The 17,879-nt window shown below is 40.9% G+C and overlaps 3 protein-coding genes across 6 annotated transcripts in view; all 3 read left to right on the top strand.

Annotated features, from left to right (window-relative positions):
* The window catches only part of LOC113525332 (drebrin-like protein B), a 31,747-nt gene extending 23,248 nt beyond the window's left edge, over positions 1–8,499 (top strand). For 3 of the 4 annotated variants that reach the window (XM_026911816.3, XM_026911817.3, XM_053241570.1), the window contains 12 exons: positions 29–106; positions 639–790; positions 1,115–1,169; positions 1,259–1,327; positions 1,423–1,500; positions 3,119–3,270; positions 4,495–4,543; positions 4,623–4,691; positions 4,858–4,984; positions 6,848–6,921; positions 7,401–7,488; positions 8,147–8,499. In XM_026911816.3, coding sequence (XP_026767617.3) covers positions 29–106; positions 639–790; positions 1,115–1,169; positions 1,259–1,327; positions 1,423–1,500; positions 3,119–3,270; positions 4,495–4,543; positions 4,623–4,691; positions 4,858–4,984; positions 6,848–6,921; positions 7,401–7,488; positions 8,147–8,283 — 1,128 coding nt within the window. In that variant the 3' untranslated portion in view covers positions 8,284–8,499. The remainder of the gene's footprint in view (positions 1–28; positions 107–638; positions 791–1,114; positions 1,170–1,258; positions 1,328–1,422; positions 1,501–3,118; positions 3,271–4,494; positions 4,544–4,622; positions 4,692–4,857; positions 4,985–6,847; positions 6,922–7,400; positions 7,489–8,146) is intronic. The other variant, XM_053241571.1, reaches the window with a different exon arrangement.
* Positions 8,500–10,790: 2,291 nt separating this feature from the next.
* zgc:86599 (cytochrome c oxidase subunit 5B, mitochondrial) lies at positions 10,791–12,838 on the top strand. Its single transcript, XM_034312377.2, has 4 exons — positions 10,791–10,950; positions 12,233–12,303; positions 12,396–12,495; positions 12,602–12,838. The coding sequence occupies exons 1-4, from the start codon at positions 10,857–10,859 to the stop codon at positions 12,712–12,714; spliced, it is 378 nt and encodes a 125-aa protein (XP_034168268.1). The 5' UTR covers positions 10,791–10,856; the 3' UTR covers positions 12,715–12,838.
* Positions 12,839–15,885: 3,047 nt separating this feature from the next.
* actr1b (actin related protein 1B) overlaps positions 15,886–17,879 on the top strand; it is an 11,011-nt gene continuing 9,017 nt past the window's right edge. Inside the window, exon 1 of the mRNA XM_053241461.1 lies at positions 15,886–16,083. Coding sequence (XP_053097436.1) covers positions 16,036–16,083 — 48 coding nt within the window. The 5' untranslated portion in view covers positions 15,886–16,035. The remainder of the gene's footprint in view (positions 16,084–17,879) is intronic.

Below are 17,879 nucleotides of genomic sequence, written 5' to 3'. Positions count from 1 at the left end.
GTGTGTGTGTGTGTGTGTGTGACTGCAGGGTTCAGCATATCGCAAAACCAGCGCATTAGAGGAAATTAAAGGAACTGAGAGGGAAAACTTCTGGGCTCAGATGGAGGTGAGAGAACAGCCTAATGCATAAATAACACTAATCTCACACAGACATAACGTTTATCAAACAATCCACTTAAAAATCATCATTCACCCATAACTCATATACTGTATAGCACCCTATCAATCATCAAACACTAATCTAATGCTTATCTAAATATCAAGCACTTATCAAACAACAAACACTCATATAACTCTCAGATAATGCTCAAATAACACTAAACTAAAGCACATATAATGTTAAACACCAATTTAACATTCATCTAATATTCATCTAATACTCATTAAATGCATATGTTGTGGTCATTAATCATTCAAAAATTCAGTGCACAATTACTGAAAGCTCACATAATACTAATATAATGCTTGTAATTTGCACATATAAAGCTCATCAAATGCTAATGAACTCTACTGAGATGACGGAACAAACCATAATGCGTTAAAAAGCGTACTGAAATGCAGACGAGCAGTTCCACATGAAATGAGCGCAGGAGGGTATGACTGAGTTTTACTCGTCTTTCTCTGCATCTCTTCATTAGAAAGAAGAAGAAACTCGCCATCAGCAGGAGAGAAAGAAAGCAGAGGAGGAACAACAGAGAGTGGAGAAAGAGAGAAAAGAACAGGAGGAGAGAGAGATGGCCGAGAGAGAGCGACGGCAGAGAGAGAGAGCCAAACAGATCGATCAGCAGAGGTGACCAATCAGATCATCACATTAATCAGATCATCACATTAATCAGATCATCACATTAATCAGATCATCACATTAATCAGATCATCATATGAATCACTTCATCACATCAGATCTGCTGTTACACTAAAGTGACATAAAATACAAGAGTGAAAATCCATTTTGGGTGAAAAGTCTTTGATGTTGTGGTTAACATGGACTAGACATCACTTATGATTATAATTAGCATACCTAAGCTAATTTGAAATGAAAATGAAATGCAGTTGTTTATGCAGTTAGTGTTTGTTTTCTCTGTAGTGAAGGTTTCATTCCTCTTGTCTCTCACAGACTGTTTGAGAAGAGACAGGAAACCAAACATCACAATCAGCAGCAACAGGAACCGGTAAGGAAATCTCAGAAAATCAATAAAGTGCTCAGAGTGTGATGTTAATGAGTGAGTGCTTAACATCTGAACATCTGAAATGGATTCAGGTGGAGCAAGAACTTCAGGCTGCTCAGTGGAAAGGAGTAAGAAGCTCCAGAACTGTTCAGGAAGCCAGAGTGAGTAAACACATCCAGTGTTCAGTGTGTGATGCAGAGTAGAATTAAACACATATTAAATCCGTGTGTGTGTGTGTGTGTGTGTGTGTGTGTAGGGTTCAAAGTATTGTAAAACCAGTGCTTTAGAAGAAATTAATGGAACCGACAGGGAAAATTTCTGGGCTCAGTTGGAGGTAAGAGACAATCGTGCATTTCAGTGCTGGATTTAAACACACCCTTGTTGAACTTCTCTAATGACTCAGAAGTGTGTATTACCTGCATCTCACTTGTACACTAGCAGTACAAGAGAAGGTGTGTGTAGGTGGACTGCTCACACAGCAGTGGACCAGCAGCAACAGTATAGCTGAAACAATTTAATTTCAGATTTACAGAGTCTTCAGTCTGTACGTCATATCGTCTCACTAAGTTAATGCTGTTCTTTCAGCTGCCATGTGCAGATGGAGAAGTGAAGTGAAGACGTGTATTTTAACCAAACACCCTGATGAAAGGAGGCTGGGGAGGGGGTTCAGGTCGGCAGGGCAAGGCCTCACAGGTTGCTGGATGAATTTAAGTTTAGCCTGAGCCTGTTCAACAAGCACAGCTCAATTCAATTCAATTTTATTTGTATAGCGCGTTTAACAATGGACATTGTCACAAAGCCACTTTACAGAAATAAATGGATTCACAAAAAATATATTGTAAATATGTGAATTTATCCCTAATGAGGAAGCCAGAGGTGATGGTGGTGAGGAAAAACTCCCTGAGATGATATGAGGAAGAAACCTTGAGAGGAACCAGGCTCAAAAGGAAACCCATCCTCATCTGGGTGCAACGGATAGTGCGATTATAAATCATTCCCTTCTATAACTGTGTACTATATGGACAAATAGTGCAATTGTGCAACCAGTAAATTCATCACAGTTTTTGCAAGAAGTCCGGCTGGTTAAAATCTATCCACTGTCCACTGATGGAGTCCTGAGTACGAAGCTGCTCGTGGCAACTGCAGCCCCAAAGCCACTACAGCAATCGCAGTCCCAAGCCATTACAGTACAGTGCAGCTCCCCATATGATCCCCAAGCAGCACCATCTCCACAGCCCCCAGGTGGCACCATCCCCAGCAATCCAAACAGTTCTTCAGGCCGTCCATATGGAGCTCCAGCAGCAGCGAGCAACTCAACCGATGAGAACTCCAACCAGAAGTAGGGCATCAGGATGGATCAGGCACGTCTGGAGAGCAGAAGGGATCAGGATCACTGGCATCACTGGCATCTCAGGAGTAGCATGTGTAGCTCGACAGGGAGTGAGAGAGAGAGAGATGGAGAGAGAGGGAGAGATTGTTAGGTGAGCTTTTGTCCTCTAATGGTTAAGGACAATGTACTTTGCGTGCAGAGCGCAAGCAGGGACTCCAGCAAGACTAGCTATGACAGCATAACTAAAAGGGAGAGCCAGAAGCTAAGAAGCCAGAGCCCTGGGACATAAAGCTCCAGCCACTCCACCATTGACACACCTGAGTGAATGCAGCTGAAGTGTTTCTATCTACGCTAGGTACAATAAATGTGGTGTTAATGTAGGATTTTACATTATCCAAACGTTTAACAGTTTACACGAGGAAATATTAGTGTCTGCTATGATGTGCATCAAATAAATGATTTTTTTTAAACTTATGGTAAATTAGTTTTTACCGCCACTAGGGCTGTTACCATGGTAACTCCGGTTAACTGGCAACAGGCACAGACCTACCAGTTCCACATGAAATAAGTGCAGGAGGGTATGACTGAGTTTTACTCGTCTTTCTCTGCATCTCTTCATTAGAAAGAGGAAGAAACTCGCCGTCAGCAGGAGAGAAAGAAAGCAGAGGAGGAACGACAGAGAGTGGAGAAAGAGAGAAAAGAACAGGAGGAGAGAGAGACGGCCGAGAGAGAGCGACGGCAGAGAGAGAGAGCCAAACAGATCGATCAGCAGAGGTGACCAATCAGATCATCACATTAATCAGATCATCACATTAATCAGATCATCACATTAATCAGATCATCATATTAATCAGATCATCACATTAATCAGATCATCACATTAATCAGATCTCTCGCTTGCTTCCAGCAGCTAATTAAAGCCTGAAACTGTGTTATTGGTCGACTTTAACCACCATTTCAGATGAATTGAGATTGAGAATTGTGTTGCATTCTGAATGATAATGGCTGCACCCTAATGCCTCAGAAAGCTCCGGCCTTCACACTGAGCACTCTGTAAAAGTAACGGCTATTTGGAGAGAATCTCACCATCATTTACCAAAGTCTGTGCTCCATCACACTAAGCAAACAAGAACAAATGACACACAAATGAAATAATGAACAAATGAACTAAGTAGCATGAACATCCTCACGCTTTTAGCTAGAATGTGATATTAGATATTAGTAATATCATAAAATAATATTAATAAGTACAGTGCTGCATAACTGAACTTGACCTGCGTATACGGGTAAACTGGTCATTTAATCCAGAATGAAAACGGAGAGAAGAATCTCAGCTGTTATTCATTCCCTTCAAAATGATCCTGATCTTTTTAATCAGTCAGAATTTACGAACTTTTAAAGTGCACTACCTACATTTCATCATTGCCCTTATCTAATGCAGTTTAGATTAGATTGATTCAGATTAGACTGAATTAGGTTTAGATTAGATTTTATTAAATAAAATTTAGGTTAAACTTAGATTAGATTAGAATAAATTAGATGGACTTCGTTTAGATTAGGTTAAATTGTATTTCAATTATATTTAAAGTTTGATTAGATTTGATTAGATTAAATTAGATTAGATTGATTTTGATTTAGATTAGATTATATTAGAGTATAATTTGTAAATGATTTTGCTCCACATAATTATCAATGTACTGTATGCTGCTAATGAATTAAATACTTTATTGATTGTTGTTATACTAGCTGGTTAATATTAAGTTGCTTTTCTTTTCTACTCTTTTCTGTGATGTTTGATTAATTATTGTGTGTTTTTGTTTCTACATAAAAATGTTTTGAAATTTCTCACGTGTTCTTCCCTACTGTGATTCTCTCACTTCACTCTCAGCCTGTGACTTTTATATTCATTATTAATTTGAATGTAAATGATTTATTGTTTTTTATTTTGTAAATCTAAAATCAAACAAAGCAAACAAAAATTTCTCTTCTGACTCGCAGGCTGCAGGAGAAGAAGCAGGAAGCTAAAAATATAAATCAACAGAAATCGGTAAGAAAATCAATAAAGTGCTCAGAGTGTGATGTTAATGAGTGAGTGCTTAACATCTGAACATCTGAAATGGATTCAGGTGGAGCAAGAACTTCAGGCTGCTCAGTGGAAAGGAATAAGAAGCTCCAGATCTGTTCAGGAAGCCAATGTGAGTAAACACATGCAGCGTTCAGTGTGTGATGCAGAGTAGAATTAAACACATATTAAATTTGTGTGTGTGTGTGTGTGTGTGTGTGTGTGTGTGTGTGTGTGTGTGAGTGATTAATACATGTAATAAAGATAAATACTGAATCAGGGTGTCTGTGTTTGTGCAGGATGCAGCGCCCATCATTTCTCAGCGTGCCGTCAACCCCAGAGACATTTTCAGTCAAAAAGAAACAAACTTCCTCACTAACAGAGTCTCTGAAACACAACCGGGCAAGAGCAGCACTAATGATATCGGTAAGAACAGTGAGGGAACATCAGTAAGAACAGTGAGGGAACATCAGTAAGAACAGTGTGAGAACATCAGTAAGAACAGTGCAGGAACATCAGTAAGAACAGTGCAGGAACATCAGTAAGAACAGTGTGAGAACATCAGTAAGAACAGTGCGGGAACATCAGTAAGAACAGTGCAGGAACATCAGTAAGAACAGTGTGAGAACATCAGTAAGAACAGTGCGGGAACATCAGTAAGAACAGTGTGGGAACATCAGTAAAAACAGTGTGAGAACATCAGTAAGAACAGTGTGAGAACATCAGTAAGAACAGTGAGGGAACATCAGTAAGAACAGTGCAGGAACATCAGTAAGAACAGTGTGAGAACATCAGTAAGAACAGTGTGAGAACATCAGTAAGAACAGTGTGAGAACATCAGTAAGAACAGTGCGGGAACATCAGTAAGAACAGTGAGGGAACATCAGTAAGAACAGTGTGAGAACATCAGTAAGAACAGTGTGGGAACATCAGTAAGAACAGTGTGAGAACATCAGTAAGAACAGTGAAGGAACATCAGTAAGAACAGTGTGAGAACATCAGTAAGAACAGTGCGAGAACATCAGTAAGAACAGTGCGGGAACATCAGTAAGAACAGTGCGGGAACATCAGTAAGAACAGTGAGGGAACATCAGTAAGAACAGTGCGGGAACATCAGTAAGAACAGTGAGGGAACATCAGTAAGAACAGTGTGGGAACATCAGTAAAAACAGTGTGAGAACATCAGTAAGAACAGTGTGAGAACATCAGTAAGAACAGTGTGAGAACATCAGTAAGAACAGTGCAGGAACATCAGTAAGAACAGATGTAAGATGCTTCTCCTCCGATGTTTTCAATGTGGAAAAAAAATGTTCTTGTATTTTAAAGGGGACGATTTTATTATTTAATAGTGTCATAGTTACAGCATGCAACAGTGTGTACAGTGTGTGTGAGTCTGAGCCCATGAGAGCCTCAGATTCCTGTTCCTGGCTTACAGGAGTGAAACCCGATGTGGTCTTCTGCTGCTGTAGCTCATTCACCTCAAGGTTCGATGTTTTGCGCATGCTAAGATGCTTTTCTGCTCACCACAGTTGTAAAAGTGGTTATTTGAGTTACTATATTCTTGCTGGCAGTTTGAACCAGTCTGGCCTTTTTCCTCTGATGGCGCTTCCATCCACAGAACTGTCGCTCGCTCAGTGTTGTGTGTGAAAATCCCAGCAGAAGGTCAGAAGTTTCTGAAAAACTCAAACCAGCCCATCTGGCACCAACAACCATGCCACGGTTAAAGTCACAGAGATCACACTTTTTCTTCATTCTGATGTTTGATGTGAACATTAACTGAAGCTCTTGACCTGCATCTGCAGGATTCTGTGCTGCTGCCACATGATTGGCTGATTAGATACCTGCATAAATGAGCAGGTCTACAAGTGTTCCTAATAAAGTGGATAGTGAGTGTATGTATTTTATGGCACGTGGAATTTAAGCCGAATGTTTTCGTTGTTTTTTTTTTGTAGAACGTAGCCTAAATTTTTACACATTCATCATTACCCATTACCCATAATTCTATGTTGTGTCTATTTTCACTGCCAAGCGAGCTGTGCCATACGAACACGTAAGGAGCCGCGCTGAATGCGGTTCCCTTCTCACTCCGGTACCATGTGAACCGAGTGGCGCTGTTCAGGGGAGAAGTGATGTGTTTTTTTATAGATTTGTGTTGGAGGCAGTGAGAAGCTCTGAACGCTGAGTAACTGAATGATTTATTCTTTGTAGTCTAATGAATGATAGTGATGTAGAAAATAATGTTTATGTCACTCGGCTGAAATATCACTCCTGTGTGTGTGAAATGTTTAGCTTATAATGAAGAGAAACAGCTGGAAGAAAACAGCTACGACACAGTTCCATCACAACACAGAGTCTATAATGAGGCAAGTAACATTATTATTTATTATTATTATTTATTATTATTATTATTATTATTATTATTATTATTATTATTATTATTATTATTATTATTAAAACACAAAGACAAAGTCCAAACTGCCAGGTTTTTAATCAAGAAACTGAGTGCTGAGAAAAAAAGACTGCTGATTTGTCAAACCCAGATTCAGGACCACACACGCGCACACACACACACACACACAGGATTAGGATCTAATTCACCATTTCATCATCTTTACACACCTCCAGAAGCCAAAGTCTTGTCAATCCCATGACATCAAAGGTGTGACATCATACAGAGTTTTAATATTGAATTCAGATTAAACGCCGAGAAACTCAGCATGAACTAGACAGGAGAAGAGACGTGGAGCTGGAGCTCGGAGATGCTCAGACTAACAGCTGGCTGTGTTACTAACTGTGTGTGTGTGTGTGTGTGTGTGTGTGTGTGTGTGTGTGTGTTTGTAAGGTGGAAGATGGCAGAACGTCTGCAGTTAAACAGTCGGCTGGTCTGCAGCAGAGTCTCTACGCTAAAGCGCTGTTTGATTATCAGGCGGGTGAGTGCTGCTGTCATTTACACACAGAATTGTCACATTCAGAATGGAGGGTGAAAACCTTTAAACTCACAATTTTATAACTATTAATGTATTATACATTATTTCACCATTCTGTTACCACTGACGTCCACCTAACCTTCTCCTAACGTTCCCCTAATGTTCATCAAACCTTCTCCTAACATTCACCTAATGTTCACCAAACCTCCTCCTAACGTTCATCTAACGTTCATCTAACGTTCACCAAACCTCCTCCTAACGTTCATCTAACGTTCATCTAACGTTCACCAAACCTCCTCCTAACGTTCACCTAATGTTCACCTAACCTTCTCCTAACGTACACCTAATGTTCACCAAACCTCCTCCTAACGTTCATCTAACGTTCACCAAACCTTTTCCTAACCTACTCCTAATGTTCACCTAACCTTCTAACGTTCACCTAACGTTCATCTAACACTCATGTAATGTTCTTCTAACGTTAACCTAACATTGCCTAACATTCACCTTACGCTCATCTAACATTCATCCAACATTCGTCTAACATTAATCTAACATTCCTCTAACATTCATCTTGCTCTTTAAGGGGACGTGTATAAAACGGGACTGGAACGCAGTCACACAAAGCATTTTAAAGCTAAACACAGTGTCTTTCTTTCCTCAGCTGATGACACTGAGATCACCTTTGACCCTGGTGACATCATCACCGTTGTAGAGATGGCGGATGAAGGCTGGTGGCACGGTTACGGGCCTGATGGGCATTATGGGATGTTTCCCGCTAATTATGTGGAGCTCATTTAAATTGCAGTTTAATGTTTAATCTGTTGCTGAAATGTTCCTGACGGTTTGGTGGTTTTGCTGCAGTTACGCTGCAGACTGAGAAGCTTGTGCTGAGTTACACAGCAGGCAAACTGCTACATACATGTAATTAATATGTTCGTAAGATTACTGTTCAACTGGGTTCCTTTAAAAACTGTTTCTGAGAACACAAACATTTACAATAAACTGATAAAGTACTGTGTTTGGATTCATTATTTTAGAAAACACACACATTAAAGCAATGAAGCAAATGTTACATGGTGCTTAACTGGAGACACTGTATTTATAATCTAGATCAGCCACTGCAGCTGCAAGTCAAACATGAATTCGGCTACGTTTGGGGTAAAGAGCTTCATTTTCAGTCAAAATGTTGTTTTAATACCGAAGAGATGAAATGTTTTGCACATTTTTCCATATCAGCCTGTGTTTTTATGAATGAACTCTAAACAGCTTCAGATTCTAATAAAAGTTCAGGAGAGATCTGTAACAAACAATTGTTTTATAACTGAATAATCTGTCAACTATTTTTTTATAAACCAATAAACCATTATTGCTCCATTCTAAAGACAAAGGAGAATAACGCCAAAGTCATGCTACAGGTGTGTAAAACTGAAACTCAGTTAGTTAGTTAGTTATGAACTATAGTCATGCATAATTATTATTAATTAATTAATAATTATTAATTAGATAGATAGCCATAGGGTCAGGGGTGTCTGATCTTTTCCACAGAGGGCCGGTGTGTGTGCAGGTTTTCATTCCAGCTAAGCAGGAGCCACACCTGATTCCACCTGTTTAATCAGCTGATCTTGGCTTTCAGTAGACTCAGGTGTGGCTTCTGCTTGGCTGGAATGAAAACCTGCACCTACACCGGTCCTTTGTGGATAAGATCAGACACCCCGCCATAGTTAGTCTGGAGAACGGGTTGTTATGGGACATGTAGATTTAGATGTTGATTGTACAAATATAAAATAGCAACGTGGTTCAAAACATAAATAAAAAAACAAACAGAAAACAGGATCCAACAAAAAATACTAATGTATACTCCTGGGCAAAAAAATGGACCAAGCTCAAAACGGCAAATATGAAGATTTTAATGATCTTATATCAAATCACTGGTCAGGAAATGAGCAGAATGAAACAGATGCACTCCTGAGAGTTCCTGTGCCTCCACTCGCTGGTTTCCTGTTTGGGGAAAAGCTTGAAACAGGGAAATTCACTTCTATAGTCTTCTTGTACACAAAATCATAATAATGATTAAAATGTTTGATGTAAAATTCAAACTCACACGTCTGTTACAAATTTTCCCAAAATATCTTCTGGGATGTTTTTTTTCTTTAAAGATTAGTGATTATTTGGGTTTCTGCTGCACCTGATGCAGATCATCGTGATCATTCTTGATCATTTCCTGACCTCTGATTTGTTGTAAGACCATTAAAAGCTTCATATTTTGCTCAGGAGTTTATTAAACTGCAGAAATTTTCTAACAGAAACTAATCCACTTTTGACACCGAATTGAAGTTACAATCAACTCAATCAACCTTATAACAGGGGCTTAGACACAACGTAATATTTACCAGGGGATTTAACAAAAAAGAAAAGAAAAAAGACACCTGACAAAGCTTGACAAGATACACAGAAACTCTATAAACACTAATGCAGCCACAACAGTGAGAACAAATTAATCACAGGGGTATTAACACTATTTTTATAATAAATTATGTTTATCAAATAATGTCAACAAAAACAAAGCTTTTTTATTTTTAATTTTTGGTAGGGCTTTTGGATATTGTACCATATAATTCTTAAATACTATAAACGGGGGAAGATTTAAATATATATATATGTGGAGAAAATGCTTCGCCAATAAGATAATGTTATTTAGCAAAAAACTTATATGGCCTTCTTCTTTATAGTTCCCATATTTAATATCTACAAAAGACAAGTTCACAACAACTACCTTTTATCAGTTAATTAAACTTGCACTGCACGTCAGAAAGCAGGAGAGAGTTTGCATGGGGAAACAGTGTGCTGAGGGTTATTTCCACAGGATTTACAGACCTGCACACTGTGATATTAAAGCAGGAGCTTTGGGATGGACATCAGCCGGTAGTTTAAAGTCAATCTCTTTAACTTTAGGATGAAACGGAAACTTTAGATAAGAGGCTCTAATATATTTAAGAGTTTGCCAATCAGAAGAGAGATCTATTTTATTTCTTACAGACTGAAAAGGGGAAAAAAATGATTGTTTAAAACTTTACTAATTTACCTATTAGAACATTTCTCACTTATAAACTCAGTATAATGAAGCAGGAGTTGGACTGATTTGTCCATATAATAAATAACGTTTCATTAATAATTTAATTCCGGAAAGAACAGCTGATATTGCAGTAAAGAATTCTTTTGGCATGTAAATCCATGTTTAAGAGTAAAAGCATGGGTGTGACGTGACCACCTCCATGTATGAGTAAGACGTCACTTGTATGCGCCAGTCCGCCGTCGTCGTTTTGCGTCATCAGTGTGCGTCCGGTGCATTCGGAGCAGAAGCAGAAGCAGAAATGGCCGCAAGGTTACTGAGAGCTGCAGTCCGGGCCTCGGCGCTGTGCCGCCGTTCTCCCGCTCCGGTCCTCAGCAGGGGAATGGCGGCTGGAGGTGAGCGGATTACTAACCACTTTATTTCAGTAATGTAGAGTTTCAGTTATTATTTATCTTCAGTATAATGACTCGCTTGAAAACAGGCCAAGGACAAGCAATGGCGTCCTGAGACCAGCTCAGTCAGAGTAACGCTCTCATTCACTATTCCCACAATCCAAACTGCTTTTATTCAGATTTTACTGCTTACATTTATTTATTTAAATTGTTAAAAGTGCGTGAATTTTATCAGTGTTATCAGAAGGTTATTATTTTATAGAAATATCTTCATGACGCCTTCTGACTGCTTCCGGGAAATAAGTCACTTAGATTTCTTTTTATTCATCTCTCAGTTTACATCAGCATTTAACTCTTTACTCTTATAACCTGTTTTATTTTTGGTGCTGGTCTTTTATTTAATTTAATTTTAATGAGTTGTCATTTTCAAGATTTGTGGTTATTTTTAATGATCAGAGATTATAAATGTTAGTGTGCCTTTGCTGTAATTAAAGCAGTTCATACAGTTTGTTTAAGATGCTCAAATTTTTATTATTATTAATATTATTTGTAAATCTGACAACTGGTGTTTTTTTTTAATGCTTAAGGAAAGTTATTTAACGTGTGTTTTAGTTATAAAGGTAAGTTTGGAAATTATGTGCATTAAACAGCCCAGCGTTGTGTTTCTGCAGAAAGAAAGCGCAATTTCATGGAGAAAGGTCGCGCTCTGAGCAGCAGTGCTGGGGTTCGAACCTACAACCACCTGATCAATAACCTGAGCCTTAACCACTGAGACGCTGCTGCAGTAAATCATCAGGGCTAAGTTTCCCAAAAGCATCACACAGTTAGGAATGTGTTAACTGGTGAAGTGGTAGCTCAGTGGTTAAGATGTTGGACTTCTGATTGGAAGGTTGAGAGTTTGAATCCCAGCACTGCCAAGCTGCCACTGCTGGGCCCTTGAGCAAGGCCCTTAACCCTCAATGCTCAGTTGTATAAATGAGATAATTGTAAGTTGCTCTAGATAAGAGCATCTGCCAAATGCCATAAATGTAAATAAATGTGTCCTGATTGGAACTGGGGAGCGAGAATTCAGTGCTTTTGGGAAACTCGACACTGGACACATGCACAATTCAGGGAACTCGTGTGTCCTTAAACAAGGAAAAAAAGAACCTAAAGAGGTTTTACATTTCCGGAGTTTCATGTAGATGTCTTTATGAAGCCTGTTTCTGTGCACTTAGAGTGTCATGAATTTAACAGGTGTGTGTGTGTGTGTGTGTGTGTGTGTGTGTGTGTGTGTGACCTTCAGGCATTCCCACTGATGAACAGCAGGCCACTGGGCTGGAGAAAAGAGTTCTGAAGTCCTTGAAGGCTGGCGCGGTATGAACAGCTAAAGCTAACTCAGTTTTAACACACTGATTAACACTGACCTGCTCAGAGTGTGTGTTAATTGTGTGTGTGTGTTGTTTCAGGACCCATACAGTGTGTTGAAGCCGAAGCAGTACGCTGGCTCCAAAGACGACCCGCACATCGTCCCCTCCATCAACAACAAGCGCCTCGTCGGCTGCGTCTGTACGTCTGCGTTCAGCACATCACTTTATCTTTACCGTCATGTGGCGTTTGTGTGAGTGCGTACATTAACTGTGTGTGTGTGTGTGTGTGTGTGTGTGTGTTGTAGGTGAAGAGGATAACACAGCCATCGTGTGGTTCTGGCTGCATGAAGGAGAACCTCAGCGCTGTCCGTCCTGCGGCTCACACTATAAACTCGTTCCTCATGAACTTCCTCACTGAGACTCTGCAAACAGAGCTGAATGTTTTTTCTTCGTGTTAATTAACATAACATTTATACACACACCTGACTGTACAAAGTGTGTGTGTGTCACACCAGTTACTCCTAATAAACATGTTAAACCTGTCTCTGTGTGTGTGTGTGTGTGTGTGTGTGTGTGTGTGTGTGTGTGTGTGTGTGTGTGTGTGTGTGTGTGGAGCACAATGAGGTCATTGACAGTGACATCAGCAGTTGAATTAAAACCAGAGCTGAGAAAAACGCTGTACAGGAAACGGAGGAATCAGTTGCTCACATCGTAACACTGTGTGATAAGTGACATGCGTCCACAAGTCAGTGTGTTTGATTGAGGTTGTGTGATCGAGTACTCACATGTGATTTTTTTTTTTTTCTTTGTCTTATCTCTTACAAGTCAAGTCTAGTGGCTTTATTGTCATTTCAGCCATATACAGGTGGAACAGTACACAGTGAAACGAAACAGCATTCCTCCGGGACCAGGCTGCTCCATAAACAACACAGAGCTACATGAGACTACAAACAGCATGAGACAGGACAATAACTACTAAACCAGGACAATAGGCGCAGTAAGAGACAGCACACCGTTCTAGTGTGAAAGAATAACAATCTAATAAATAGCTGTGAATGTAAACAAAACATATTATGACACTGTATTCAGCAGAAAAGTTTATAAGTTATATATAGACATAGCAGTTACATTTACAGCGTTTGGTTGATGCCCTTATCCAGAGCAACTTAAATTTATCTCACTTTTATACAACTGAGCAGTTGAGGGTTAAGGACCTTGGTTATGGGCCCAGCAGTGGCAGTTTGGTGGTGCTGGGGATTGAACTCATGACCTTCCAATCAGTAGTCCAACATCTTAACCACTGAGCTTCCACTGCAGTTATTGGGGAAGCAGCCAGGTAGAGAGGAGAGGTTTTAATGACAGGAAATTGTATTTTATAAATACTGTAGCAGCAAAAATGCAGGTAGTGCATACAGAAATGTGAAAAAAATGCAAAGGGAGTGAGATGGTGTTCAGTTGTGTGCGTGAGTGTGTGTGTGTCTGTGTGTGTGTGTGTGTGTGGTGTCAGTCCAGTTTCTGAGTATTGAGGAGTCTGATGGTTCGGGGGAGGAAACTATTGCACAGTCTGGTGGTGAGGCCCGAATGCTTCAGCACCGTTTACCAGACGGCAGGAGGGTGAAGAGTGTGTGAGAGGAGTGTGTGGGGTGTGTGAGGGGTGTGTGGGGTGTGTGAGAGGGGTGTGTGAGAGGGGTGTGTGGGGTGTGTGAGAGGGGTGTGTGTGAGGGGTGTGTGAGGGGTGTGTGTGTGGGGTGTGTGAGGGGTGTGTGAGAGGGATGTGTGTGAGAGGGGTGTGTGAGCGGTGTGTGAGAGGGGTTTGTGTGAGGGGTGTGTGGGGTGTGTGAGGGGTGTGTGAGAGGGATGTGTGTGAGAGGGGTGTGTGGGGTGTGTGAGGGGTGTGTGTGAGAGGGATGTGTGTGAGGGATGTGTGTGTGAGGGGTGTGTGGGGTGTGTGAGGGGTGTGTGTGAGAGGGGTGTGTGTGAGGGGTGTGTGAGGTGTGTGTGTGGGGTGTGTGTGAGGGGTGTGTGAGGTGTGTGAGGGGTGTGTGAGAGGGGTGTGTGAGAGGGGTGTGTGGGGTGTGAGAGGGGTGTGTGTGTGAGGGGTGTGTGGGGTGTGTGAGGTGTGTGAGGGGTGTGTGAGAGGGGTGTGTGGGGTGTGAGAGGGGTGTGTGTGTGAGGGGTGTGTGGGGTGTGTGAGGGGTGTGTGAGAGGGGTGCGTGAGAGGGGTGTGTGAGGGGTGTGTGGGATCGTCCACAATGCTGGTGGCTTTGCGGATGCAGCGTGAGGTGTAAATGTCCGTGATGGAGGGAAGAGAGATCCTGATGATCTTCTCAGCTGTCCTCACTATCCGCTGCAGGGTCTCGCGATCCGAGACGGTGCAATTCCCAAACCAGGCAGTGATGCAGCAGCTCAGGAAGCTCTCGATAGTCCCTCTGTAGAACGTGGTGAGGATGTGGGGAGGGAGATGGGCTTGTACCGTCAGTGTACCATCGCTGAGTGTTAAAATAATCAGTACGTAGTGCAGTGTGTTACTCATTCACTCGCTAGTGTGTTTTAGGATGCAGCTCTTTAATCAAAGATAGACTTTAGGATGAGGTGGTGTGTGTGTGTATGTGTGTGTGAACGCTGTAAACACTTTTATATACACAGCTTGTCTCAGTGGTCATAAGTTATTTTTAATGTTAATCTTCACTTTACAAGTCAAAAGCCATATAATTATAAAAGTTCTTAGATTAAATGTAATGTATTCTGCTGTACACATCTGAGCAGAAAACATTATACACATATACAGTACTGTGCAAAAGTCTTGGCACCCCCTTTTTTTTTTAGTACAAACTTTGTTACAGATGTTTATTTTCTGACTTCTACATTATTGATTCAGTACAAAAACATTTTAGATTCCAAACATTAGTTTTCCAGCACAAAATGAAACGTTACAGAAAAATGTTTGTATGTCAGTAAAGAAAGCAGCAGATTCCATAAGAGACACTTTTCAGATAAAAACATAATGAAGGCTGCTGGGTTTCGCTGCAGAAATAAGAAGCGAGTCGACAGTCAAAGTCTCCAGAAGAACTGTGGCTGCTTCTGCAAGATGCTCAGTAACACTTCCAGCTCATTTCCTTATAAAACTGCACACACTGCACCTCAGATACTGTTTATTTGTTTCATTTATTACTGTTTACTGCTCTTTATAGGATTTATTTAATGTAGAAACATTTAATTTCATTATTTTTGAAGGCATCTTTGCTCTACAGCATTTCTTTGCATGTGAATAACTTTGCACAGAACTGTATAAAATAAATAAACAGTGTCACTGTAAGCTGTCAGAGATGTGGGCTATGAGAAATAACACACAGAATTAAAAATCTCCACAGGGAAAGTGAAATAAGTGCATCTGTTTCTCCTATGAGTGTCTTTCCACTAATATTTTGTGTAAATTGTTTCAAAGTGTAAATATTTTATATGCAGTGTGTGAAATTTCGCTGCCTCAGACTGACGCGTCACACACCCCGCCTACTGTCAGGCAGCGTTTCCCGTACAGCGATCTGATTGGCTGATGCAGCTGTCAGTCACACAGCGGGCTGGGCTGAGGGTAGGGTGTCTCGCGCGCAGTTCGGTTGACACGCAGCACTGCTCGGCGGGTGTGTGCTGAGGCGCGCGCTGATTTTACATGAAAACAGTTTTTATAAAATAAAATAAAACTCAGAAACACACACACGCGCGCGCGCGCTGCAGAGCCGATATGGAGTCGTATGATATTATAGCCAACCAGCCGGTGGTCATCGATAATGTAAGTATGATGATGTCACCGATCCACACCCTGTTAGCATTGTTAGCACTGTTAGCATAGCCCGCTGAATGACAATGGCTTTGTGCGGCTAGCGCTCTGTGCTAACGCTAGCTTATTTATTTACGTTATTTGTTTACTTTATGTATCTGTCACTCGTGTCCGTTCTGTATGTTGAACCGCAGATGAGTGGATGTGTTATTTCCCCACAGTAGTCATGAACAATCCCCTGCTACAGTCTCTCTTCTGCTGTGTGTTTATGTTAGCACTGAGCGCGAGCTGCTGCTGGCGGCGGAAACCGTTAGCCGGTTAGCCGGTTAGCTGTGTAGCTAATGTCAGCATAACATGCTAATCTGCTAGCGGGTTTATTTTATTCTGTGTTTATTAAAGTGAAGCCGAAAGCTGACTTTTACTGTGGAATAACTGATCATCACTGCGGACCCGCCTAACACACACACACACACACACACACACACACTGACACACACACACACACTGACACACACACTAACCCACTGACACTAATACACACACACACTAACACAATAACACACACACACTGACACACACACACACACTAACCCACTGACACTAATACACACACTAACATCACTGCAGACCCCTCTAACCCACACTAACTAACACAATAACACACAATAACACACAATAACACATGGAATGATGGTAATTTACTGTAGCTTTACAGTCACATCACCACACTGATCATCACTAATGTGTGCGTGTGTGTGTGTGTATATGTGTGTGTGTGTGTATATATGTGTGTGTGTGTGTGTGTGTGCTTCCTCCAGCTGTGTCTTATGACTGAACACAAACTGAACATTCAGTGTTAATGCGCCTGAAACTGTAAAGCTCTTTTGTGCTAATAAATAAATAAAATATAATATTGTGCTGATTAAAATTCTTTAACACACACATACGCACACACACACACATATACGCGCACACACACACATACGCGCACACACACACATACGCACACACACACACACACATACACACATACGCACACACACACATACGCACACACACACATATACGCACACACATACGCACACACACACACATACGCACACACACACATACGCACACACACACATATACGCACACACACGCGCACACACACACATACGCACACACACGCGCACACACACACACACACACATATACACACACACGCACATACGCACACACACACATATACGCACACACACAAGCACACACACACACATACGCACACACACACATATACGCACACAGACACATATGCACACACACAAACACACACACATATACACACACACATATATATACACAGGCACGCGCACACATACACACACATACATACGTGCACATGCGCAGCAGGTTTATTTGTGTGTGTTAATGACAGTGTTAATTATGTGTGGTGTTGATTGTGTGTGTGTGTTAATGAGAGTGTTGATTGTCTGTGTGTGTTAATGACAGTGTGTTGATTGTGTGTGTGTGTGTGTTAACGAGAGTGTTGATTGTGTGTGTGTGTGTGTTAACGAGAGTGTTGATTGTGTGTGTGTGTGTGTTAATGAGAGTGTTGATTGTGTGTGTGTGTGTTAATGACAGTGTTAATTGTGTGTGGTGTTGATTGTGTGTGTGTGTGTTAATGACAGTGTGTTGATTGTGTGTGTGTGTGTTAATGAGAGTGTTGATTGTGTGTGTGTGTGTTAATGAGAGTGTTGATTGTGTGTGTTAATGAGAGTGTTGATTGTGTGTGTGTGTGTTAATGAGTGTTGATTGTGTGTGTGTGT

This window comes from Pangasianodon hypophthalmus, chromosome 17 (assembly GCF_027358585.1).
Source record: "Pangasianodon hypophthalmus isolate fPanHyp1 chromosome 17, fPanHyp1.pri, whole genome shotgun sequence".
NCBI lineage: Eukaryota > Metazoa > Chordata > Actinopteri > Siluriformes > Pangasiidae > Pangasianodon > Pangasianodon hypophthalmus.
This window is presented reverse-complemented; position numbering and strand designations above follow the sequence as displayed.

Coding starts and splice junctions, on each gene's coding strand:
- zgc:86599 (XM_034312377.2), top strand. CDS start 10,857: ATGGCCGCAAGGTTACTGAGAGCTGCAGTCCGGGCCTCGGCGCTGTGC. Junction 12,304..12,395: donor AGTCCTTGAAGGCTGGCGCG/GTATGAACAGCT, acceptor GTGTTGTTTCAG/GACCCATACAGTGTGTTGAA. Junction 12,496..12,601: donor GCGCCTCGTCGGCTGCGTCT/GTACGTCTGCGT, acceptor TGTGTGTTGTAG/GTGAAGAGGATAACACAGCC.